At 40.8% G+C, this 26,015-nt stretch overlaps 2 protein-coding genes across 2 annotated transcripts; one reads left to right on the forward strand and one right to left on the reverse strand.

Moving 5' to 3' along the window:
• Nucleotides 1-3,334: 3,334 nt before the first annotated feature.
• On the reverse strand, nucleotides 3,335-20,804 carry sh3bgrl (SH3 domain binding glutamate-rich protein like). The gene is made up of 4 exons (XM_041989512.1): nucleotides 20,547-20,804; nucleotides 10,590-10,775; nucleotides 3,953-4,033; nucleotides 3,335-3,598 (listed from the first exon to the last, which is right to left on the reverse strand). The coding sequence occupies exons 1-4, from the start codon at nucleotides 20,589-20,591 to the stop codon at nucleotides 3,563-3,565; spliced, it is 348 nt and encodes a 115-aa protein (XP_041845446.1). The 5' UTR covers nucleotides 20,592-20,804; the 3' UTR covers nucleotides 3,335-3,562.
• Nucleotides 20,805-21,540: 736 nt separating this feature from the next.
• On the forward strand, nucleotides 21,541-25,095 carry hmgn6 (high mobility group nucleosome binding domain 6). Its single transcript, XM_041989513.1, has 6 exons — nucleotides 21,541-21,861; nucleotides 22,818-22,850; nucleotides 23,025-23,054; nucleotides 23,719-23,766; nucleotides 23,876-23,995; nucleotides 24,088-25,095. The coding sequence occupies exons 1-6, from the start codon at nucleotides 21,847-21,849 to the stop codon at nucleotides 24,133-24,135; spliced, it is 294 nt and encodes a 97-aa protein (XP_041845447.1). The 5' UTR covers nucleotides 21,541-21,846; the 3' UTR covers nucleotides 24,136-25,095.
• The last annotated feature ends 920 nt before the right edge of the window (nucleotides 25,096-26,015 follow it).

Below are 26,015 nucleotides of genomic sequence, written 5' to 3' on the forward strand. Positions count from 1 at the left end.
AGGTGAAGATAACAGACATTCCAGAAGAGTAATCCTGGGTGCTGGACCAAAAGGCAACATCAGACAAATAAAGTCTGCACACCAGAAGCTGCTCATGAAAAATTTCATAAAGTGACGTTTCGGGTGCCTGTCTGAAGAAGGGCGTCACTTTATTACTTATTTTTAGGAGCAGCCACTCCAGCTTCCTTTCACATCATACAAAAACATGCACGTCTGGTTACTCGGTGGTTGTCAATTTTTCTCTAGGAGTGAGTGTGAGTGTGATTGGTTTGTTCCTGTGTATGGACTGATGACTTGTTCAGAGTGTACCCTGCTTCTTGTCTTGTAGCAGCTGGGGCGGGCTCCAACCCCGCCACGACCCTGCACTGGATTAAACGGATATAGACCATGGATGGGTGGATTATTGTTTGATTTAACCTCTTCTTCACAAGAGCTTTCTGCACAGATGTGTGCAGTGAAGAAGATTTTTGTACACACCAGGAAGCACCAATACTAACATGCAGCAAACCAAATGGGGAGAAAGTCAGCTGAAAGACTCTATCAAGCTTTGTTATACAAACAAAACACAGTTCAAACTTGAAGCAATTATGTGGGCATGTAACAAAAGCATGAGAACAGCTTTGTCCACCATAGAGCTTCTGCTATTTTCTCCACTTCAAGCAAACCACACAAACACACACATGAAAGCAGAGACTTTGCTGATGTCTCTTATCACCGTGGAATGAAAACTGTGAGCTAGCAACCAAAGACTAGCAAAGAAAATAGTCACCAAGTTATAATCATGTCTTACTTTTGCTGTTTTGTGGTCAAATGTTTTATTCCACTTCAAACAAAGCTCTGTTAACATTGTTTCCTTTCACCCTGCCTTTGTTTGAAATCATTCATCACACATTGCATTACTCATCCTTGTTGAACTGGGCTGCTATCCTCTGGTTTCACCAAAAGTAATGTGTTTTGTTTTTTGTTTTTTTAGGAGAAGATAACTATTTACATTTTCTACTGTGTTCCATGTGAATTTACTCTGACACAGTACCATGTATCTTGATTCTGACGCTGCTGAGCACCATCTAATGTAGTTGGGACAAAAAGAATGGTAAAATAAGAAGTTTACCATTTAAATTTGGCTCAGCAAACATACAACAGCTTTACACACTTTAAACTGGGTGTTTAAGGAGGTGTGTTTACATGCTAACTGCTGCTGGGTCCTTTAAACGATGAGGTACACACAGCAACACAAACAAAAATCACTTTAGCTCTAAAACATGCACATTTTTAAATCTAGATTATTATTCTCAACTTAATATTTGTAGAACTACATTTTTCTCAGTAAACCAGAAACTACAACATTAAAATAATTTGCAAAGTATACAGGCCGATGTAAGTTAATGTGTAGATTATTGCAGGTTTGAACCTTCCTAAATAAGTATCTAAAAGCTTTGCAGTCCCAGATTTGGGTAGTTTATCCCAGCCTGATTGACTGGTCCAGTATGGTTCAGTCAGACTGGACAGCAGTCTATGAAGTGTCTATAAGCTGCCATCTTCACATCACTCCACAGATATTGGGTTTAAATCTGGGGACTCTGGACTTAGCAGAGTCACTCAAAGACAGCTGGAACTGGTCCTGATGCCTCTCTGAGTTTTACTTGACAGAAACTTTTCATTCATCTGTAATAGACATGGAGATATCTCTGGTGTCATACGGACAGAGAGCCTATAGCCTATCATTGTAGTTTTTCTTGTTTTTACACATTCATCTGGTCCACCTGCAAATAAGCTGCTATTCTAACTCTGGGCACTTTTACATTTTTTTTTAATTAAACATAAAAGCATAAAACAAAAATGACTAAAAATACATCTTGACTTTATCATGACTATGTTAAATGCTGATTTAGTGAATAGGATATTAATTTAAAATCAATATTTGATATTGATATTACATGAATGAAAACTATACTCAGTCAAGGAAGAGTCACAAACCTTGAACTTAAAATTATTTATTGTACATAAAAAATAACAAAATGTTACGAGGAGGCAGCATTTATTTCATATTAGGCTAACTGCATTGAAAGTCATGTTTTTTGTCTTTTAAAATTTATTTCAGAGAAAACGTACAGGAATTAACAACACAAAGTGAAACAGGGTTCCTGTAGCAAGAAGAAACTTCAACTTCCTTGAAAAACAAAAAAATCCCTCATTTGGCCATGTTGGCACGTGGTCATCTTTTTTTTTTAAACATTTATCATTTTAGAAAAAGTTTGCTATTAAAATAGCATTAAGACAGCATTGAGTAAATATAATAGAATGAGATTGTAATAGATAAATTTCTAGGTGCTGCATTTCTGAGATTTAAGACTTCTACCATTTAAAGTAGTACTGTTACTTTCTGACAGTAAAAGTGTCCATTTCTTACTCATTTTGATGGCACAGTTATGTACACATTCCATTATGCACATCCCTGGAGTTGTCGTTACCCTGCAGCATCTTGAGGCTTAAAAACCACTCTTCACAACTTCTTCTTCCAAGACACTGGTTCACATTACAGCTGACTTTCGCTTTACGGATTGCGTCACATGCTAGCAACTGGATATCAGCACATTTGCCATTTTCAACGCACCCCATGACTGACTTGAGACAAGAGGATATTAGCTAACAGTAGAGGTAGGATGCAAGATGGATGCTGAATTAGATGTCATTACTGGGCAGCTAATTTAGCGTCCATCTTGTATCCTTCCAGTACGCTGGGCTCTCTCCAGCAAGTAAAGAACAGTCCAATGTTGACTCTTTTCTCTTGTTTTGTCACTTTCTCTCTTTCTCCAAATATGTCCTCTTGCTTTTCTTAGCTAAATCAGCTATAGTGCACATTCATAATGGTCATTGCGTTGATTTCCAGTTGCTAGCAAGTGGCACAGTGCTGTAAAGCAAAATGCTGCTGTCAATTGACGTGGCGTTCCTGGAAAAAATAAAACATTGTGAAATGCAGTTTCTCAGTTTCCCTTTAGCAATGCTGGGCAATGGTGACTCCAGGAATGTACATAATGAATGTCACTGTGCTATGAAAACACATTTTTAAGGCCAGAAAGTTACATAGTGCTACTAAAGATGTCATGTAACATAGATGAATTTTAAGTTTTGTGATCCAGTGTTGACATGGATGATGCTTTGAATCTGAGTCTATATGTTGTTTTGACTGTGCCTAACAATGTGCATGCTAAGGGGAGCTACACATTCATGCTAAACAGTTGATTGACAAGTCATTGGGCCAATAGTCTTAGCAGGCTGAGGCTAATGAAAGGCTGCAAAGCTCTTCTTAGATTTCCATAGTGCTCTGCTTTTGTACCTCTTTTCACTGCAGCTAGCAAGGCACAGGTGAAGACTGATTATAAAAATAATAATAATAATAATTACAATAATAATAAAAGACTAAATAAAGTTAAGTGAAAACGGTCCACAAATTTATAAGCGGAGTGAGGAGTTGCTTTGTTTTTCTTTTCCTGGGTCAGTCTGGGTCCAGGTCTGGATCTGAGGAAGGCCTGAGGTCTCAGGCAGAAGTGGTGTAAAGATGCTACTGCTGTGCTTTCTTTGCTAGAGCCTCGGCCTCCTGGTGAGAAACAATTAGGGATAAGGGAAAGGAAAAAAGAGAGGGGGTTATATTAAAATGGAGGATATTGGTTTATATACTCCCCTTCCACAGCTTAGAGGAAAACCCCACTGTTTCTATGGTAACTGGCACACCTCTCTGCACTTCCTGCTGTGGCAGAGAGGAGGTGCCAGTATGCAGTGAGATGAAAAGGCCTGCTGCTGTGTAGATATCATAAACAGATGTATTATGCAATATGTGTGACTTGTGTATGAAAATCACACTGTGAGTACAAATATATATTTAGACAGCCATGCCTGGAGAGCAGAGCAGAGAAATCAACATTAATATGTGTTAATGTCTTCATGAACTCACCTTTGAACCTGGGGGAGCAGTCAGACCCAGAAATGCATACACAGCGTTGTCTTCTCTGGCATCGAAGAAAGCCTCATAGTTCTGAAAACAAGAAATGTGAAGTTCAGCTCTTCTTAACTCAAGACATGAATCCTTTAAAACAGACCCTGAATCGGTCCCCTAAAGCAGCAATCTGAGCAGAACGGTTTCAGAGGTCAATCTGATAGGCAGGAATTGTCTTATAACATGCAACCAAAACTAAACACACTCCCCCATTTTCTGTCTGGCTGTGCACAGTCGCTCTCTTTCTTCATCCTGCACTCCTTCTCATTCCTTTGTGTTTCCTCCTGTTTTTCCCACACATACAAACATTTTCAATAGCGCCCTACAGCTGCAAACATCCTGAGAATTGCTGTGCTCTTTGTCTGTGAAACTGAATACGGCCAATCCTGCATGTGCAACTTCACGTCTGGCGCTCATGCCGAACACCCTACATGCTTATAATAGGAGTAAAACTATGTGCTAACTTAGAGCATAGTGTTTGGTTTTTCTATAGTATACTGAGCAGCACCATAGGTCTTTTTAGAAATGCTAGGGTCATGCTGCTACCATCAGTTATTTGAATGCAGGAGTGCTTTAGTCAAGAGAGAATGGCTGATGAAATGTGCATTATCAGGAATAACTAGACAACAAAGAGGTCATTAATCCTTCCTTTGATTTCTTTCATCCCTGATGAAGGATAACTCGTTGTTTTTGATTACTTGATTTCCTGAGTATCATTTTAGAGTTAAATAATACCGAGAATAATCACGTCCCATTAAAACCGGGTTCACCAGATGTTAAGCCCAATCTGAAATTTTGGAGGAATAAAACAAATAAACCTGATTTAAGTCATGTCTGCTTTCAGCTGGAGGTCACCAGCCATGATCTGCAAACGCTTCATGATTTGTGAGGCACCTCCCAGACTTCCACCCAGTATCTGTCATGCTAGATATTTTGTCGTGTATAGCGGGGGAGGAGTTCCTCAGTGAAGAGTTACAGCCAGCAAAAGTGTAACAGATGGGTGAAGGGAAACCCAGAAGAGAAAAACAACAAATTGCTCGGACTCTGATGCTTCCATCAGGGAGAGAGAAGGAATGGAGATAAAGTGCCAGGTCCCTTCTCAACTAGATGAGCAAAACGGACTGAATCAGCACAAGCTACTTACTATGGCTTACTATGCTACTAATATAAAGGGTCGCATTAATGACAATAGATAGGTGCATTTGAATGACAGTTTTAAGTTGGGTCTTAAGCCTGGTTAAACATTTTTTAGCATTTGAATCCACGTTTCTGGTCAGTCATGTAATCTGAACACACCAGGACTTCAAAAATGGCTATACAAACATGTTGGATAGTGTGTGAAAGCAATAATCCAGAAACACTGAAAATCTTGTAGCATGAACCTGGCCTTAAGTTTGCACTGGAAGCCTTGTTCATTACTGGTCAAAGTGTTAAATGACATTAGGCTGAATACTGATTCTGGTCAAGTATCAGTCCTGGTTCTGTTGGATCTCAGTGCTGCGTTTGACACTGTAGATCACAGAATCCTGTTGCACAGGCTGGAAAACTTGGCTGGACTTTCTGGAGCGGTCCTTAACTTGTTCAGGTCCTATTTAGAAGGCCGGAGTTATTTTGTTATGATCGGCAGCTATGAATCTGAGCGAGTGGCCATGACTTGTGGAGTCCCCCAGGGGTCAGTCCTTGGACCTCTTCTGTTCAACTTGTATATGCTCCCCCTGGGTCAAATATTACAGGACTATAGCATTAATTATCAAAGTTATGCAGATGATACACAACTTTATGTGTCTCTGTCACCAGATGACTGCAGTCCAATAGACTTATTGTGTCAGTGTCTGGAGCAAATAAACACCTGGATGAGGGAGAATTTTCTACAATTAAATGAAGACAAAACTGAGATTATTCTGTTTGGTAGCAAAGAGAAGAGCGTCAGGATTGGCAAACACCTGGAGACTCGGGCTCTTAAAATCACCGACCAAGTTTGTAACCTTGGAGTGTTGATAGACTCAGACCTGACTTTCAGCAGCCACATTAAAGCATCACTAAGAAGCTTTTTACCAGCTCAGAAACATCAACAGAATTAAACATTTAGTCTCCCAGAAAGACTAAGAGAAATTCATCTATGCATTCATCTCCAGTAGGCTGGATTACTGTAATGGTCTTTTAACAGGACTTCCTAAAAAAGAGCATTAATCATCTGCAGCTCATCCAAAATGCTGCTGCTAGAGTTTTAACCAGGGCTAAGAGATCTGAACACATCACACCGGTTTTGAAATCTTTACACTGGCTTCCAGTCAGTCACAGAATAGATTTTAAAACCCTTCTGATTGTTTTCAAATCCCAGAATGGTTTAGGCCCAGAATACATCTGTGATATGGTCAGAGAATATAAACCTAACAGAGCTCTTAGATCCAAAGACTCTGGTCAGCTCGTCCAAACCAGAGTCCAGACTAAACATGGAGAAGCAGCATTTAGCTGTTTTGCTGCAAACAAGTGGAACAAACTGCCAGTTGAGATTAAACACTCACCAAATGTAGACTTTTTTAAATCCAGGTTAAAAACATTTCTTTTCTCATGCACCTATGCATGAATTCTGCATGTTAACTTTTTTTCTTTTTTTTAAACTTATCTTGCTTTTAATCATTTTAATGTAATTTATTATTTTATTGTGATTATGTGTTGATGCCTTTAACTATTACTAAATATCTGTAATGTCTTTGTTTTATGTAAAGCACTTTGAATTGTCCTGTACATGAAATGTTCTATACAAATAAACTGCCTTGCCTTACTCTAGTAAGGAGAATGAGTCTCAGGCCTGTTATAAAACAAGCTGACTATCAGGTGCAGGTAGGGTCACTGAGAGCATCTGTCTCTCCTGCATTATAATTATGTGCACCGTGTCATCATTTTTTTGGCGGAGGAAGATTTGACTTGTAAAATCAGCATCATATCTGACCATCAAAGTGCTCATTCTGATTGGCTGCTTAGTGTGGTGTGAGTGCATGGGAAGGCAGTAATGACAGAAAGCTAACAGCTAACTTTAGCATGTCACACACCAGCGCTTCTCGTTTAGCAGATCAACATGGTCTTCCTTTTTTTTTTCCTCTTACTGCATAATGTACATTCTACCGCCCTCTTCTCCACTGGTGAGCTGAGTCTTCTCACTTTGCGGCCAGTTTTTGTGCCATTTTGCCTCTCATTGGTGCCACTTATTCACCTCTGCCTAATAAAACTCAAGATTTCTCTATTCGACTCCTCTCATACTACCCTTTAAAATGGCGATGCAACATAAAGCTAACTTCATGCTAACAATAGTCAAATGGTTCATTGGGAAGTGTACTTCATAAAGCTTGTTTGTTGCAACTTTCAATGCAGTTCAGTTAAACCTTCAATATACAAATTAATTTGAGCCAATTCATTGTGATCCACTAAGTATTCATATAAGCCAATTCGGTCCTACGAGGGCCACAATCCAGCAGGTTTTCCATGTATCCCTGCTTCAACACAAATTAATTAGTCATTGTTCAGAACTTGATTGGCTGTTAGATCCATTTAATTTGAGTCAGGTGTGTTGAAGCAGGGATACATGGAAAACCTGCTGGATTGCAACCCTCGTAGGACCGAATTGAATAGCCCTGATATAAGCCAATTCATTAAATAATACCATGGCCTTATGACCCTGAAGAACTTCATTCAGATTTAGAAATTCCCATTAAATAAATAAAGAAAGAAATAAAAGAAATGAAAAGAAAAGAAAAAGAAACTGAATTTGTTTCGCATATAAAGTTGTCGGTAACCAGCTGCCTACAGTCTGCTAGTGCTGTGCAAAAATATAAGGCTGCATTATATTTTTGGAAAGTTATTTCTAATATGAAAACAATTTTACCTAAAAAAAAATCTTGTCTAGATGCACCAGGGGCCTCATTTATCAAGCTTGCGTAGGAACAAAAACCGGTATACGCCAAATATAGTCAGCTTTTGGGATTTATAAAAACCAAACTTGACGGGAAAATGTTCCTACCTCCACGGCAACTCCAACCCAGGCCTACGCACATAATCTGGGAAAACGGGAAACTGCGACACCACCAGTACAGAATAAAATTGAGGAAATGATGTGAAACACTGATTTAATGAGCCATTCGCAGTTTCACTGTACCGGCCGTGTGTACTTAGACTTGCATGGCTTAATCTTTGAGACAAGCATATTATCCACTATTACCTTTCACACCACATGTTAGATATTAAAGCTGTTTGCAGAAATTAATAAAGACGCACATTCGATATTAATTCTCCTAAAAACGCACGCTCGGGGAAAAAAAACTGGATTTTCAGGAAAAGGGGAGATTATATTAATGAGAACCTCCACCACTAAAATATGCTCTATCATTGTGAAACAAAACTTACATGTTACATTCAGCTAAATAAGGTGACAGTCTGCTTCCAGCATATCAGAAAATCATTCAGCAGAGCGGGATGCAGACTGGAGGCTGGAGGTCTAGAAGTGATGCAACGCTAATGAAACACACAAGAGGTAGATTTCCTTTTATTTATTCTTATGAAATCTTTTTTTATATATATATAAATTTTTGTCCCAATTTCTGTCCAGACAGTCTTTATTTCCCGCAACTCCTTGTCCATCTGGTTAATAGCAGTGATTGTGTCCCTCTGCACCGCCCACCCAGCTTGCACACCCAGCAACTAGAAATAAATATTGTTTAACACTAAATAAACTGCTGCCAATTTCTGATGTATGTGTACATATATTTATTTTATAAATTAAAACAAATTACCGGCATCATTAATGTCATTTAGGAGACGCTTTTCTCCAAAGCAAGTTACCACTCTGGGAATCAAACTCCCGCTTGGTAGACGGATGCTCTACCGACTGAGATATCCAGCCGCATGTTCTGATGCCTCTGGCATCTCTTGCCTTCTGACACTGTGATGACAGCATCGGCTACCTGCTACCACTGTTCTGCCCTTCTGACACCAGTAATGCCCACGCCGTGCCGACCAATTAAACATTTTTACGTTTCTCGATGTGGTCCATCAGGATCTCTGTCTCACACCCCGAAAAATTCCACTTCTTAACTCTTTTTCCCTCCCGAGACATCATGCAAATAATGTGATGAATATGTATCACAGGTGTCCACCTGACCATTTATAGCCACCATGTGGGCGTAGGAAGGCGTTCCCTAACGTGCACCGGCTTTAGAGTTGATTCTGATTTATAAATGGAAACAGACGTGGGACGCATGTGTGCACGCTTTGATAAATCTGAAAGTAGAAGTGCGCAGCATTTGCTGTTTTTGCAGCAGATGCCACCTGTAGTTTGCTTTGCTACGCACAGTTTTATAAATGAGTCCCTGGTCTTTACTGTTCCTGAAACATTATTTTGGTGGTCCTCAGTGGCCCAAATTTATTGTTTCTGGATTCTTCCAGTGTTTCCTCTACGGGGGTCCGTCTGTACTGGGGGTGGTGTCCGGCTGTGGCTGATCGATGCGGTGGGACATACGTCTTGGCGGTGGGGGCTGGTGTTTCAGCCAGGTCTCCCCGGGCCGCCGTGCTCCTGTGTCCCTGCAGTTGCAGAAACTTAGCAGAATACTGTCCCACCCTTGGTGCAGATGGATCCCCTTCTGATGAGGTTTCCTCATTTGTCCATCTGCACCTGGCATCATGTACTTTGAATTTGAAGGAGTGTTTGTGCGTGTATGGGGGGTGGGGGGTGAGGGTGATTGGACGGGAATGTTTTTAAATGTAAGGCGCTTTGAGCCACAATCTTGTACGAAAGGCGCTTTATAAATAAAGTTTTGATTGATTGATTGAAATTCTTCCAGATATAAATATGTTTTAATCTGTTAGTAGATCCAGTGGCCTCAGGTGATGCAAGGACTGCACTTCAGCTAACTATTTTTGGTGCCTTTTAAGGATTACTTAACCTAAACAGTGTTCTAGCACTTAAAATATTGACAGTCCTCATTTAGAGGAATTGCTTTATGTTTCAATTATTATTTCTTTTATTTGAAACCAATGGAGCAAACTGGTTTGAACACATTATGAGTTAATAAGTGTTTCTAGTTGGCAGTATTCAATCTTTTTCCAGTTTAAGTCTGTAAAAAGTTTAAATGGAACATTTTCCACTTCTCAGCTAGCTTGTCACTCAATTTGTCTGTCCAAGAAGTGTACAAAGGGCTTTTTATTGTAATGTAAACAGATGATTACTCCTGCTGAAGGTTCTGAGTTTTAATAAAGAATCAGAACATTGAGGAAGCAACCTGTAACCCAAACAAGCTCAAAAATGTAAAATCAATCAGTCTGAAGAGCTTATTAGAGATGAACTGTGAAATAAGGTACTAACACTCGTGCATGGCAAGTAATCTTGTTCATATTACAGCCATTTTACTAATCATCAAATTAAAAAAAGTAAAAACACAGATATATGCAGCTTTTCTTTTTTCTTTTAACAGAAGAATAAAAACCTACACGATGTGTTTTGCATGACCTGGATGTTCTCAGTGGCTGCTGTTTGACTAATATAGCTGTCAGGTTAGCCACTGTTTGGACCTCATCCCTGTGATTCAGTGTGTGCTCATCTCACCCCGCAATATTTGCTTTCATTGAATATCTGTGGGGGGAGAGGGTTCCCCGTGGTGGGCCTTGACTCCTCCGGGATATTCTCTCTCATCCACTTCCTGTTGGCCTCGTTAGCTGCAATGTCACACTCCTCAAACTCGATCTTATTGGCCGCCAGGAAGCCCATCACATCCTGCTGTTGCTTTTTAATCTGCATGTGGGGGAGATGAGAAAAGGTGACAGAAGGGAAGTTGTCATTTATAGCCGCATGTCAACGTTGCAGTTACAAGGAAACAGAATGGGCGTCATTATACAGTCAAAAGAAGGAAGCTTCTTTTCTGCTGTGAGAAACGGCACTGTAGAGTTCACCGACTGCTCTGCTGTTACTAAGCTACCACTTTCCTGCTGACAAGTGGATGAAGTGATACATGAGCATTAAAGAGGGTGAACTTGAGAAAGGCAGAGTAGGGACACGCTCTGTTTTATCTGCTCCACGTATGGAGGATGTGAACATGGCTCAGTGGGTAGAGTGGTCGTCCTGTAGTCCAAGGGTTGCCGGTTCCATCACGGAGCACTCATGTCAAGGTGTCCCTGAGCAAGGCACCGCTGATGAGTCATGGTTGAGCGCCTTTCATGGCAGCTTCCACCATCAGTGTGTGAATGTGTGTGTGAATCAGTGAATGTGATGTAGATCAGACCATTTACCATTTACTCTACTAACAAATATTCTGTGGCTGTATAGATTTATCCTTGACTCATTTGTGATCTTCAAAATAAAGAAACTAAATAAAGTTACTCTTCTGGTTTTAAGCTGTTAAGTAAACAAAAACAAACAAACACAGACCCACAGACAGATAATAAAGTAATTACAGAACAGATAAGACAATGTATTTAACTCTGTGTGTTCTTCTTTCTTCTGTATGAATCTCTTTGGAAGTGTGTGTGTGTGTGTGTGTGTGTGTGTGTGTGTGTGTGTGTGTGTGTGTGTGTGTGTGTGTGTGTGTGTGTGTGTATGTGTGTGTGTGTGTGTGTGTGTGTGTGTGTAGTTAAACTGCAGTCCAATGAGCTATTAGGGGGTGTGTGTAGGAAGGAGGATGGCCCTACAAGGCCAGACGGAAACAAGAGCTCCTCTGGGACTCGAGAGGAGGTAACTGGTCAAACACGAGCCAAATAAGGCCCTTTGCAAGGAGGGATACACACACATCCAGCCTCAACTGCACACACACATACACACACACACAAATGCACAACATCTAAAACCAAACTAAACCTACTTCAATGCAAAAGCAGAACAGGGATCAATTTCTCATCTTCCTGTCAGCTCTGACGCCCCCATGCGAGGGCTCCTCCCAGCTTTATGGCATACGGGTGTGTCGGGTGGATCATTTAATAGCCATCTGGTGAAACAGCACTGAGGCATGTAAATGAGGGTGCTGACAATGCTACCAGATTAGCTGTGGTACAATTTGAATCAGTTGATGGCAGCTGCAGCAGAAAAGGGCAAAGTCCGAAAAACCAGTGTTCTCCCAACCTGCTGCTGAAACTGTTGCAGGTTAAAGCAGCCAAGCGAAACAGCACAGTACAAACATTTTAACACACCCTCTCCCTCTCACACACAACAGTCACAGAGACAATTATTTCTCTGGAATAATTTTGCACAGCCTTCCGTATCATATTCCTCATGTGATTTACATTTGGTTTGTACACAAATGATTAGCCTAATTCCAAACTGCTGCATTAACAAATTCAACATCAGGCTTCTTGCTCCACTTTTCTCTTTCACTCTGGTGCACTCTGGCCATTGCCCTGACAAGCCTGCATTGTACAGTTGCCAAGCAAAATTAATTTGTAGGACAAACTGGCCACATGCCATCTGTCCCTTGCTTTAATTGCACAGTGGGAACTCCCAGCTTTGCCCATTTGAAATGCGCTCTGGTGTCCACAGTTTTGAATTGAGCCCCTAGTGATTTTAACATGGAAGAAACCAGACTGTTCCTGGATTTGAGTGCAGCAATAAACAAGTACTCTTCTTCTCTTGCCTCAAACAATTCACTCCTTATCTTTTTCTCTGGAATGCTACTTAAATATTGTGCAGTCATTTCCTCCTAGAGAGGCAAAGAAAGTGGATTTGCTTACAAGATGGACCTGCAAGTCTGAAGATTTCCATGAGCTAAGCCTTGTCCTGCTTTCTCTGCATTTTTGCCTAAACAGCATGCAAATAAAAAACTGAAATGAACGTAATGCAAATGCAGAATGAGGAAATGTATGTAGTTCCTTATTTATTTTTGGTGGGGGGGGGTCTATACATCCGGATCAAGCAGGAACTGATGGTGTTTAGAGCCAGACTTGCTGTGTGGTTACAACCACAATGTCAATGTCTCTAACAAGCCCATGCAAAGAGATTTTATAGTCCTGCTGACTTTGGTGCTCGTCTGCTTTTCTTTGTGAGCCCATCAGTGGGTTGACAGTTTTATTCTTATGCAAGATCTCACACAAAATGTATATGAAACTTGTCAAACTGAGTGTCCAGGTGATTTTGGTTATCCCTGAACTTGGTGATGGTGCCTTTAACAGGTGATCGTTTGACTCATCTTGTGAAATATCTGGTGGTTGGACTCACATTCATGGCTTCCATGGGAGGAATCCTGATGATGCTGCCAATACCCTGATAATTCCATCAGCAAAATAGAGTCATTTATATCAATTATACTTTTAATTTAATTTAAACTAGCTAACATTATTTAGTACAAGGAAGAGTCCAACTCAGTTAAAGACTGAACCTGCTAACGTTGGCACTGTTACAATTGGCAAATTCTTTTATTGCTGCCCGTCCAACACAGGAGGCATGTGCCTTCACTGCAGGTCACCATCCTGTTTTTGAAGAAGGGAAATGAGCACAGCGGAGAAGCTCAAATTATCGATGCTATCACTTAAATGGCACACTATTTATAAGTAGACACCGACAACCTGAGGGCCCTGTCTGTGTGGTCAGAATGAGCAAGAAAGACAAACAGAAGTGGCTCAATGAGAACGCCTTTCTTGTGCCAATATACCATGAATACTGTTCCTGTAAACATGTTAGCATCCTGATATTAGCTCTTTGCTCAAAATGTACCTTTGAACAACCACTTCTAGTTCTGTGTTGCTAGCTGCAGACACGTAAACACAATGTATGATTCAGTGTTAGTTTGTGTAGCTTTTTAAATAAAGACAACTGAGAGTAATGAGAATTTATGTTTAGATTTTAGGATGTGTTGTGCTTCGGGGAGCTCCCGCGTCCTCATATCAATCAGGCACCCCCCAGTTCTGTTCAAATGTGTCCATTATCTAACCTGTACAAAGAGGTTCTTTGTTCACTATGATTTCTGCTTTTTCTCTGGCAGGGTAGACACAAATTAACCACCAAATGCTCCAAAACAAGAGTAACCTTCAATTCCTCCAGTTTCACAGGTTTTTCCCACACTTGATCCAAATAGCAGCAGGTAGCAGCAGGTGGATGCCTGCTGTGAGTAGCACCAAAATAGTACTATGCTAAAGGATTCAGCTTATGTGTCCTTGTAGTGTCACTCACATCCAATTAGGCTTACCTAGTACTAATTTACAAAATTAACAAGACATTTATAATGTCAACATTTCCCAGCTAAAGCCAAAGCAATGCACTTGAGTGTATGCTAATATCTTATGAATTAGCATATGGAATAAATGGCTGGAGAGCATATCATTTATTTGACTAATGCTCGTCTTGAAAACCTTTTTTAAATACTTACCTTTCTATAATTATTATCAAAAGTAAATGGGTTTTGGAATCACTGCCTAAACTTTTTGGTTAATATTATAGCTTTGGTGTGGAATACAGCCTTTCAAAACCTGAATGTTGTTCACAAAGCATCTATATTGTCACAAAGTAAGATTTCCCACTGTGTTTGCCTTTCCTGAGAGCTGGCAAATCAAATGCATCACACCAAAGTTGAGTGTGTTCCAGCTTCAAGTAAGAAAACAAGCAGGATATACTCATTGCTGTAGTCACTGACCAGACTAGCTAACGTTAGCAGGACAAGTTGATAATACAAGTTATGCTGCCTTTTGTGTTTGCATACACCTTAGCATTATGCTAACTGATGTCGGCTATAACAAATGCTATACAGACTGTCACTGTAGTGCAAATATAAAGATTACAACTGCAGCTATCACAACTTTTTATACATACTGGCTTTTGAGGTTGGGGCCAGTGACGTTTCTCCAACTTTCAAGATCAGAAATTTGACATCAAGGGTTGTTTGAGAAGATTTTTCTACTAAAAATAATTGTTTTACTAATTTTTAAGTAGATAAAAACACAGACATTATTAACACTAACTGGGCACCTTATCTAGACTAGAGTGCATCTAATCAAGACACCCCATAACATGCACCACCCAAGAAATAAATGCAGATTTTAGATGTCATTGTGTCCATTTGTCACAAAGTATTGATTAGCATGTAGATCAATTCAGATTAATCCAAAAACCAGAATTAAGAGATAATTACAGACTCCCTGTTGTTAAAAGAAGCAGCAAACGGTTCGTTCAAAGATCTCCCATGTTGCGGTTGATCATCACTGCTCTTATAGGAGAAAAAGTGTGCATCATCATGCCCTTTTACATTCCATGTCATCATATGAGAGCAGTGGTAGGCCAATGAGCTCAGATCCAGACCTGATCAATCCCAGAAAAAAGGTCAAAGCCCTTGCATTAGCAGCTACCTAACAATGACAGGCATTGATCGGAATGATTGTATCCACGACACAGACTTTGATCAATAAGGTAGAGCCTGACTTAGTCCACGTTTCTAACCCTGAGTGTGAGGGGTCCTTTCATGTTCAGTTCAATCAGGTGGAAAAGAAAATATATTTAAACTAAATCTGTGAAACAATGTTCTACATAAACAAGACTAAATGACCTTTCTGGTCTGCATGAGGCCCAACATTTAAATCTTCCCTCAGAGCTAAAGGAAACATGAATCAACCCCAGCCCTGTGTGTTTGTGAGGGATAAAGGTTTGTCTTGATTAGATCAAGTCTGATTTCTACTGAAAACAGCCACTAACTGGAATGTCACCAGCAGCAGTAGCCTCCACCCAGTTCTCAGCTCAGTCAGCAGCATTATAGCATTGTTACAAAAGAGTCTTACACTGCTGCTCTGGCTGGATTTCCTTCTCCTGCCTAAAAGTGAAATAGCAACAAGAGGTCTGGTTAACCAGTGAATTAAATAAAATGAGTCACTACAGGAGCTGTTAAAAAAAAAGTCTGGCCCTACTATCAACCCTAGGAGAAGTGTAGCAAATATATCTTAGTGTGCTATACAGAACATACACATTTATATTATACATGCACAATCTCATGTTATCACTGTGGTAAAAAGGACAATGTACAAAACAGCAGCTGCAGAACATAAATGGAAATGAGGGAGTAAATGTGCTGAAGCGCTTGCAAATTTCATACCTTTTTCCATAGGCGTAATTTCACTTTCAAGTTTTCCTTGTACCTAAGAGTCTACATGTATTCCTGCAGGTGTGTGTGACATTTGCATTAATACGTTTAAGTAAAATGTCTAGTTTGTTTCTCAAATGTCGCCTTCATGTAACCTCAGGACCTGGTAAAAAGAAATGTGGGCCTATTCTTTCAAGGATGCTGTCTATACAAATCCAGAGAAATTAAAGCATACCAAGTTTTTCAAATTAACACCACGGTTCATCCAAAGATATCGGTAAATTGTATAATCTAGTCTTTAAAAAGCCATTGGTAGTAACACATAAGAGACAAACACTATGTTTCTTTATGGGATCCAGATACAATGAAGAGAGCTGTCATGCAGTTTAAAGTAGAACACCCTCCATATTGTGTGGGACCAGCAGAGATCAAGATTGTAATCCCCTTCAAACCAACTCCATGGGTCATTTGTGTGAGCTCTTATTACAGCCTGACATTATGTTTTAACAATAACAGTAGTAAAAAAAAAATGGATGCGAAATCTACGGTGGATTTAAGAAACTAAGAAAAAAAGGAGCTTTCAAACATGAGGAGTATCGTCAAAGAGTAAAGTCTATCCCCAACCATGATCTCCTCCACCCCTCCAACCACCTCATGTGAAATTAGTGCAACATTTTAGAGTTAGAAACACTCAGGATTCAATGCTCTATCATATCCCCTGATAGAGGCAAACAGTACATACTGTACGTGTGTTTAGAACAAGGACGTACGTACGTACAAAGCAGTCAGTGGCTTGATTAGGCACTTCACCACATCCATGGGACTGTTGGCTAAAGAATACCTCTAAAGTAAAACTACACAGTAATTTAAAAGAACCCCTTCTGATGACTGCTACAACAGGAGCAGAGAACACAGTGAGGTAAGAGAAATCACAACCCTTCGTTTTTTATTTCATACATAAGAGCAGCTTGCTGTACTAAAGATGGGAGACGTGCTGCTTCAGAACACACACCTAGGTTGCTTTAGGGTACACTGCAAACCACATAACGTCACACCACACACCTGGGAGGTAAGGTACTACAATGCACATCAATTACACTTCCGATCCAACAATCCAGGATTCTTAACTTGAACAGGGAGAATCCAACCACACCTGTGGTCAGTAGGGCAAGCTATGTGCACCCCTGGCCTAGCACCCCCCACCATACAACTGCTCCCCACCCTATGAGCTGAACGGCTGTTATATGAAACCATTAAGACTCTTCACTCGCACACATACACACCCACACACACACACCTAATACTAAATAAAGATAAAAACTACTTAACTCGCCCGGGTTTCGAGACCCTCCCCCGGGGGTCTGAGCTTGGCGCCGGTCCGGCCCAACAGAGATGATAATTCAGAAAAATGCCGGTCCAGCACTGCGAGACACCTCCACGGACTGCAGGAGGGCTCTTCCTCAGCCTGGAGAGTGCAGGGTCACGCTCCTAACAACCCCCCCCCCCCCTAACTAACCTGCACTTAGCCTGCCTATCGACAATTCTAACCCGTTAGCCCCGCTGGCTATTATCACCACCATCAGCCCTACCTGGCTACGATCGGCACCCTACCAACAAGACCAGTTCCCTGAGCACTTACAGTTTTCCTAGCAGGGCTTCAACCCTTTGACGCATGCCGAGCTCCATTCCCCATGAACCTCACCCACACTCACACAGCTTCTTTTCATACCTTCCATCGCTCACCTCTACTACAGGTGATCCCACTCAGGTAATCAAGACAAGTCGACATGCCCACTCACACTTCACACACACTGCCCTCTCTACCTCCAGCGCCAATATAGCTGACTTTGACATTACAGTTAGTCATGTCATTTTCACCCTCAAACTGCAGCTGAAGGAAGAACTATGTAACTTTGAAAGAATTTCTCATTGAGGCGCCTCTTACGAAGGCTAATACAGTTTTCATCTTGCATCCTACCTGTACTCTGAGCTCTCTCCAGCAAGGAAGTCAGTTCTATTTCAATTCTTGTCTTATCTCTTGCTCTGTCCCTTTCTTTCTTTCTTTCTTTCTCTGAAATGTTCTTCGGCTTTTCTTTGCTGAATCAGCCACGGTGCATGTTCAAAACAGCCAGTGTGTTGGTGCCTATTTGCTGCCATGTGATGAAACATGCATAAATTAAACTCAGCTGTACTGTGAAGCTCCAAGCAGGAACACAAAATTGTGAAGTGTGATTTTTCAGCCTCATGATGCTGCTAGGCAATGACGGCTCCACAAATGTACATAATGAATGTCAGTGTGTCATCAAAATGAGTTAAAAACACATATTTTTAAGGTCAGAAAGTTACATAGTGCTACTTTAAAGTACAGTGGGGCAAAGTGGAAAACAACAGTGAACGAGAAAAGGCAACAACATTTTATAAACTTTGACATTTCACAAAATGCAACAACAAAAACATAACATTTCACAAAACCAAATAAATGTCATTTATAAATGTCACATGTTTTATGACATGTTGAGTTCGGTAAAATGTCATTGCATCTCTTGAATTATTGCATTTTGTGACACATACATCCAGAAACGTTGCTTTCTTTTCTCTTTGTTGTGTTTTGTACTAGAGGACTGTAATAACAGAGCTTATTATAATGGACTTCAATTTTCCAGGTGGAGCATCCAACCTAATCTCTATTTACTAAACATACTTTACACATCTAATTTCTTCATGATCCATCATATAAATACAGTACTTGAGTCTGATTTGCATTCAGTCACATATTTTGTGAATTTGTGGTGGTTGTCATCTTATAAACTATAAGCTAAATAAAATCCATTAAACAGAAAACTTAAAGGAGCTATCTCTAATAACAGAGTATTCTAAAATAGATCAGAGCCCATCATATCAAGCTTGTGCAAAGTATGAACACTAGTTGGAGTTTAATGTGTCTTGTTAACTGCTACAGTTACTGTAGCCGTTAACCTAATGTCACACTGTCTGTCTTGTTTTGAGAGCAAAAGCTTTAAACGTTGTTTTGGAAACACTCCTTGTCATCTTCCTGCCCTTGGCTGTTCCTCCACTCACATGCTGAATTATGGTGGGGTGACTAACGTTGCAGCAGACAGTGCTGCTTAGTGGAATGCAATCACATTGTTCAGCACACGCTGTTGCAACCAAACTGCAAGCTTGGTGAAATCCATGTGATTAATCCAGAATTTGGTGTTCGTAGATTTGCAAAAACAAGAAGAATGTCAGGGTGAGTCCTATTACACTATGTAAAGTGACTGCATATCTTTTAAATCAGTAACAAAGTTAGGAACAACAGCAAGAGCATATCAAGGATAAAAGTAGGATAAAAGTTAAGTTTATGACAATTCAGGTCTAAGTATGAGGAAGTGCATTTTCATGGAACAGGAGTTCATACGCTTTACTAAAGACAGATCAATGAGAGGTAATGCATCTTCCCAGGCAGCCGCCAGCACAGTGAGGGCTCTAAACTCCATCTACTCCAACTCTACCGGAAGCTCCTGTCATGTAAGGCTGCTTCAGAGCCTGTGCAAATGTCATCTACTGTAAGGGCAATAAAGCAACTCATTGCTGCTCACATGAAGCGTCTCTTATTTCCTCAACATTTAATCGGTGAAAACAAGCTGCTCAGTGAGGTTTTTATCCTCCTAAAAGTCACTTAAAACACACTATATTTTCCCTTTTGCAATGCAAAAGAGATTTAACTGCAAAAGAATATTTAGGTTTAGTAAGCCTTCAACTTTACTCAAATATAAATCTAAGTTGACTCCAAATTTCTGCAACTCCCAAACATTAAGCCTGGACTGCAGCTGCTTGACTAAAAAGGGGCCCTGGAGAATTGCATCACCACCATTCCTTTGCGCTCTGGAAGAAGCTTGCAAGTATAAAGCTAAAGGTCTTCAAGGCTGCATAACAGCAAAAAATAACTTAAGAATCATCAGCTTTCTGGCAAGTAAGATCCAAGCTACCACCCTGATCAAAAAGCACAGTTGCTGGCATCAAGTGATACAGCACAAAATTATTGTTGTTTTTTTTTTTTGTTTGTTTGTTTGTTTGTTTGTTGTTTTTTTTTGTTTTTTTTTTAAGAATTCAGCATAGTGATCCTTATTTTGAGGCCAGTTTCTATTGTAAAATGTGTCACTTCAGGAAGAACTGCGACAACCCACGGCCCTTTTCTCGGTCACCCTGCCTCGCGTTTCCTGTCTGTGTCACTCTAGTAAAGTTTTTTAAAATTCAAGAAACGAGAAAAAAAAACTGAAAAAACGCTGAGAAACTCCAGCTGTGTTCAAAGTCCTGAAGAGAGCAGAGCTGCTTGCTTGCTGAGTCAGACCTCTCCAGACTGAGAGGATGACAGCAAGACGGACATCAGTTGTTCAGTTCAATAAAAGTTCAGCTACCCCTCTGAGAAACCCTGCAAGCTGCAGATTACAATCAGCTAAAAATAAATAAATAAAATAAATCTAGTAATATCGCCAAGCCATACTTTTCTCCCTTACCGAAGTGGATCCAGAGGACGATGCTATGTACACTTTGATCACCATGGTACAATCCCTGATGCTGTCACAAATCCGGATGTAAACGGCTGCTTGCTCTTCTCCTTGCAGACACTTTGCAGGCGGGTGTTTGCAGCGGTCGTACAGAGAAATCCCACCACAACACGCAGATTTATACGGATGGAATGGTCGCACGTCTGTTGTAAGCAGCGCAGACTGTCTGCGCAAATGCTCCCGTTCTCAGCTCTGGATGGAGCTTGCATTCCTCCTCCGCCTCCACTTCGCCACCCCGCCCCTTGTTATAGTCTCTCCCTCTAACCCGCGCGCGCATACACACACACGGAAATGCGTACGCGGACGCACAGAGAGGAGATAGGCCTGTCAAGATGGCAACACATCGAGGCTTATATTGTCTGAATATTTCAGCATCGACCTCTTTGTCCGCGAGCCAGACTCTGCTCCTTTGTTCTTATGTGGGGTGAATACGCTGAGCTGCATGTGCCCTAGTTAATGTTGGTGTTATAAGTGAGCAGGCGGGGAATCACAAATCATAATAAAAGAAGAAAATCTGCAGTGATTTTGAGCCACTCTGTGCTTTTGTTAAACGCACAGCTTCTAGAAGCAGCCACTTCTCTTAATAGACGGGCTTCGTGAGCCCCCTGCAGGCGTCTGTTGCAGACGACGAGAGGCTATTCCCTGTAACGAATTTAGGAAAGCCGACTGACAAACAAAAAAAAAAAAAATGTGTCGGAGAGGAGTGGGCGCCATATTGGACTTAAACACGGAGTGTATTTATGGTAAAATTTCTCCTCCCCGGCCACCACAGATGAGAGCTCCCGCTTTAAAACTCAAGCCAATGAGGATGCATGGCTGTACACCGGGGCATGTTGCTTGCCGTTGGGGCCTGTACAACTGTGCAAACAGGTTAGCCGCGCGGCCTGTGCCTCGCAGTCATACCGCACACTTTATGCGAAGGCAACATGTCCTCGAATGCAAAACCCCTCCATTTCTGCAGGCTTCCTCCCATTTCTCCCTGCAAGATGCCATTCGCGCAAACCCCAGAACATCACCGGCTCCAAAATTCCAAGTGTTCTGCAGCCCCGAATGGCGTCCCCTGATTGGTCGAGAGCCTATCAATCATGCCTTTAGCCGCACCCCTCCCCCCATTCAACCACTCGCCTCTCTGTTCCAGTGTGTTTACTACACTGCCGAGCATAAGGGAGACCTCGTCTTCACATGCACTGAACCCACTAAGAAAAACAGTTTTTAGTTGTATTTCTAAGAAAACCTCCAAGAGATCAACATGCCCAAGAGAAAGGTACGTATTCTGAAAATAATAAAAATATTTTGAGAAAGATATCGGCTATTAATGCAATGCAAACGATTGTGAAGACATCCCTCAGAGACATTACTTAATTATATCGCAATATATAACCGTTATTTCTCGCTGGTAATTTTAGCCTATTTTCTAGATATAATATACATTTTTTGTGTGCTAGAATGAATATTTTCCTGCTCGGACACGGCCTTTAAATCGCATTTTAGTGTGCGAGCCGCTGTCCTTTGGGGAGTCAGAAGTCTCTCTCGGTCTCCATGCAGTTAAAGCACAAGCAGCAGCCATGCTTTGCAGCTCTTGTCCACCTTCGTCGCCGACCTACCGAGAACAAACGCTTCACTTATCGCCGTTTGGCCACCAAACCAGCCGAAAGTACCACCAGAAAATGCTTTAGTGCCTTTACTTTGCATTTTGACCACAAAAACAAACATTCACCGTCTCGTTTTGATAAAATTATATATTTTTTCTCTTTGTTCGTAGTCCCAAATGGCTGCGATGGCGTGCATCTGCCGCCGGGCGGCGCGCGCGAGCCCCGGAGGTCCCTCCCCCTTCTCAGAGACTCCCGCGCCAGCTTTCAAATCTGAGCTCTATGCATTGAATGAGAGAAAGAAATGGGGGAGTGAGAGGGAAAAGAAGGGCCTGGACCCTCAAAATATGGCTCCGGAGACCCACATGGCCGCTCTCCTGCAGCCCTGCTCTGAATTAATTTAATAGCGCAATACATCCAGCCTGTAATCCCTTAAATTTACCTGTATTTGACGTCTTTTTTCATTTTTACCTGAAATGGAAAAGTTTTTTCAGGGAGCCTGTAACTAATCAGATTATATGAATAAATCGTCTGGGAGTGGTCTGCTGCAAATAAAAACACCAGATTAAACACATGAATGCTATTTAGTTTATATTTTCTCATTTTAACCAGTTATTTTTGTGTTTTTCAGGCACAGGGAACAGAAGGAGGAGAGAAGGAGGAGGTAAGAGATAGACACATCTGCAAACTCCACATACATTTGATTTAAATGTAAAAAGTGTGTGGGGCATCTTAATGTGTTTAAGAAAGCAGAAAGCATTTTCTGTGTGTAATCTAGCTGAATATACAGCCCCAACCAAACTAAAGACCCCATGATAACAATTTCTTTCTGTTTTAGCCCCAGAGGAGATCAGCTCGGTTATCAGCGGTAAGAAAACATGCCTGCACCCCAACTAATCACATTTACATCAACATATACTGTTAATAAACATGCAAAACATAGTAGGATGCTTAAGATTGTTAAAGTGTATGCAAAACCCTAGAGATAGCAGTATAATGACATTAATGAAAGAAAGAAGACAGTATAACTTAACTTTCTTACCCTAAAACTTGAATCATGACATTGAAACAGTAATTAACATGTTATTTTCTATAGCAAAGCTTAAGACTAACTTTAGGGCATATATATAGTTTACTTAGTGGAGTTGGACATGATCAGCGGTTTCCAGCTTAATAAAAAGACAATTGCACAAATAAAAAAGAATTTACAAGTCAATAAAAACTTGCATCTAATTGCAAATCTAACATTTCAAAAGTTTAAGCTTTAAAACTTAGTGTCTTGATATTGTCTAAATTTCCTAACAGCCCAGTTTAAATGGAGATGTGATTATAAGAGAGCTTTTAATCCTGTTTTTACTTGATTGTTTCTTTTTGGGAAACATTTTTGACTCATTTAAAGTCTTTTTATGCAACAGAGTCCTTTTGAACTTCTAGAAATCCAACACAAAGACTCTAAAATGGCAAATAAATCACCATTTTTTTTTTAAGTGTGGCTGTCACTAGAATTATTTTTTTTTTCTGTTCTTTCATAGAAGCCGGCCCCACCCAAGCCGGAACCAAAGGTGAAGAAGGCAGCAAAGGTAGGAAATGAACCTGGAACGTAAAGTTGGTGGAGATGTGTTTTTTTTTATGTGTTGTTGTTTTCAGGCTGCAAACAGCTGATTCTGGTGCCTTTCTTTAAAAAAACAGAAAGAAAAGGCTGTGAATGATAAGAAGGAGGATAAGAAGACCAAGAAGGCAAAGGAGAATGCTGAGGCAGAGGCCAACGAAGAAAACCACTCTGAGAACGGAGAGGCCAAGACCAACGAGGTGAGCACAGGGGGACTGTCCCCCATCTCATCTAACATCCTCGTTTTTACACAGTCAGGTTAAACTTGTGTTCTTCTTGCTCGATCCCACAGGTGGAGGCAACCCCAGAGGAGGCCAAGGAGGAGGCCAAGTCCGAGTAGCACCACTGCCCAAGCTTCCTCCTCCTCTACAACCACCTCCTCTCAAAACTCTCCCCCTGCCCTCTCAACCAACCAGCCAGCCCCTCCCTCCCCAAGTCTCTCACATGGTTTCCCTCCAAGGCGTATTGTTAACAGAGGAATATTTTTATCAATGATTTTATAAGTATCCGTACAGATTTTTAGCACAAAAAGCAAAGCTGATTATGGAGCGCCTTGCAGATTTGCAGTGGTCATATCAAGTGTCTGCAAGCAAGATAAACACACTAAAATCTTTTTTAAATGGCATTTCATGATTGTTGAAGGCTTGTTTTGGTGTAGAAAGAGTGTCCCTGCCGGATTGGCTATGTCGTGAGTTGTGTATTACTGTTTTTTTTCCCCCCCTACCTTCCCCACTCCGCCCGTTCCTCCCCTCTTCTTCATCCTCAGATTAGACCCTCCTCCTCTTCTGACAGTTCAGCCTTCATCCATGTTTTATTGACGGTTCAGCCATGTTAATGTGGGTGATTCTTTTAGATCGCTAAATGTGCAGTGAGTTCCCTTTGCTTCTGTCTCATGGTCTTGTTTCTTTCTTCTTTTATTTTTTTCTGTTAAAGTTGTGTTTTAAACAAACAAAAAAAAAGAAAAAGCAAAAAAAAAAAGCAAGCGTGTTTAAGCGTGATGTCCATAAGAAAGAGGAACGAACATGTGAAACATTCCGGGAACAGCGATTGCCTCCGACCCGTGTCCTATATGACCCTGCGTGTAAAAACAGCTCCTGCTCCATCCAGGCTGTCATGTCGGCTTTTCTAAACACTGATGTTGTTGATTTCTTTCTCTTTTTTTTTTTTTTTTTCATTCTTTTTCTTTCTTTTTTTAAACTATTGAATTTGGAATCCTTCTCTGACAAATGCAGGTGTCTGGTCCCTCTCTTGTGTTCTGAAATTCTCTTAATAAAAAGAAGTCCTGGGAATTTTCCTCGAATCTGCGTCTCCAGTTTGCTTTTTTATCAGTAATCGAAAGTTCATCTCAAAGAATTTCAACAGTTGGTAAAGAAAAAGTGGGTTTTGTGAGCATCTTTATTGAGTGAAATGAAATGAAAAATACTTTATGAATCCCAGAGGGAAGTTCCAACTCCTAACTGAACTTTACTGAAGCTCATATCTTCAGCCATTGGCACACATTCTGCAATTAGATTCAACTATATATTTTCTCAATCTATTTTAAAGCTTTACTGCAGCCTGAAAACCAGTATTTATCCAAGTTCTTTTGCTGCCTCCATTATGGGCACTTGGCCACAATCAGAGGCTTTCATTCATTTTAAAAGAACTTCAGCAGGAGTCTGTTGATTTAACCTCCTGCTGAACAAACATACCTGTAACGTAATTTCACTGCATCTAAATACAACAATCCCTTGTGAGAGTTCAGCTGTAGGATGCGGTATCATACCTGCATGGTTTAAATACAGTGACTCTTCAGATCCTCTGCACTTGGATTTTGTGAACTGAGGATTTAAATAAAAGTAATTTACTGAACATTTTTGTTGCTATGGATTTGCAGGAAGGTCAGGTCAGCCGCAGGTTAACATCTCTTACTGGTACAGTATTCCTTGATAAGAAATCTATATCCTAGGGTGGTGTTTTCTTCTTCACCCTTCATCCCCCTGATTTTTCCCTGCTGTTTGTTTCTGAAATGCTCAAGTAAAGGTCATACGCAACTGACTGAAGGCCTTCAATAAAGCCTTTCATAATGCCGTTCTGTAGCCTCTATTTCCACTCAAGAAGCAGACGGTTGCTCTCTTTTCCCTTTCTGGTTCCCTTGTTCACATTAAACTCTTCATGAACTCATGCATGTGTGCCGTGACCCACATTCACCTCAACACTGAAGCAAAAGACCACCCATTT

Source organism: Melanotaenia boesemani, chromosome 7, assembly GCF_017639745.1.
Source record: "Melanotaenia boesemani isolate fMelBoe1 chromosome 7, fMelBoe1.pri, whole genome shotgun sequence".
In the NCBI taxonomy this organism is placed as follows: Eukaryota; Metazoa; Chordata; class Actinopteri; order Atheriniformes; family Melanotaeniidae; genus Melanotaenia; species Melanotaenia boesemani.

Bases quoted from the DNA above. Each gene is read 5' to 3' on its own strand.
- hmgn6 (XM_041989513.1), top strand. The intron at 23,055-23,718 runs GTAAGAAAACAT...GTTCTTTCATAG, and splicing joins GATCAGCTCGGTTATCAGCG to AAGCCGGCCCCACCCAAGCC. The intron at 23,996-24,087 runs GTGAGCACAGGG...TCGATCCCACAG, and splicing joins GAGAGGCCAAGACCAACGAG to GTGGAGGCAACCCCAGAGGA.
- sh3bgrl (XM_041989512.1), bottom strand. From the start codon at position 20,591: ATGGTGATCAAAGTGTACATAGCATCGTCCTCTGGATCCACTTCG. The intron at 10,776-20,546 runs GTAAGGGAGAAA...CCCCACATGCAG, and splicing joins CGTCCTCTGGATCCACTTCG to ATTAAAAAGCAACAGCAGGA. The intron at 4,034-10,589 runs GTGAGATGAGCA...TCTTGTTTTCAG, and splicing joins ATGAAAGCAAATATTGCGGG to AACTATGAGGCTTTCTTCGA.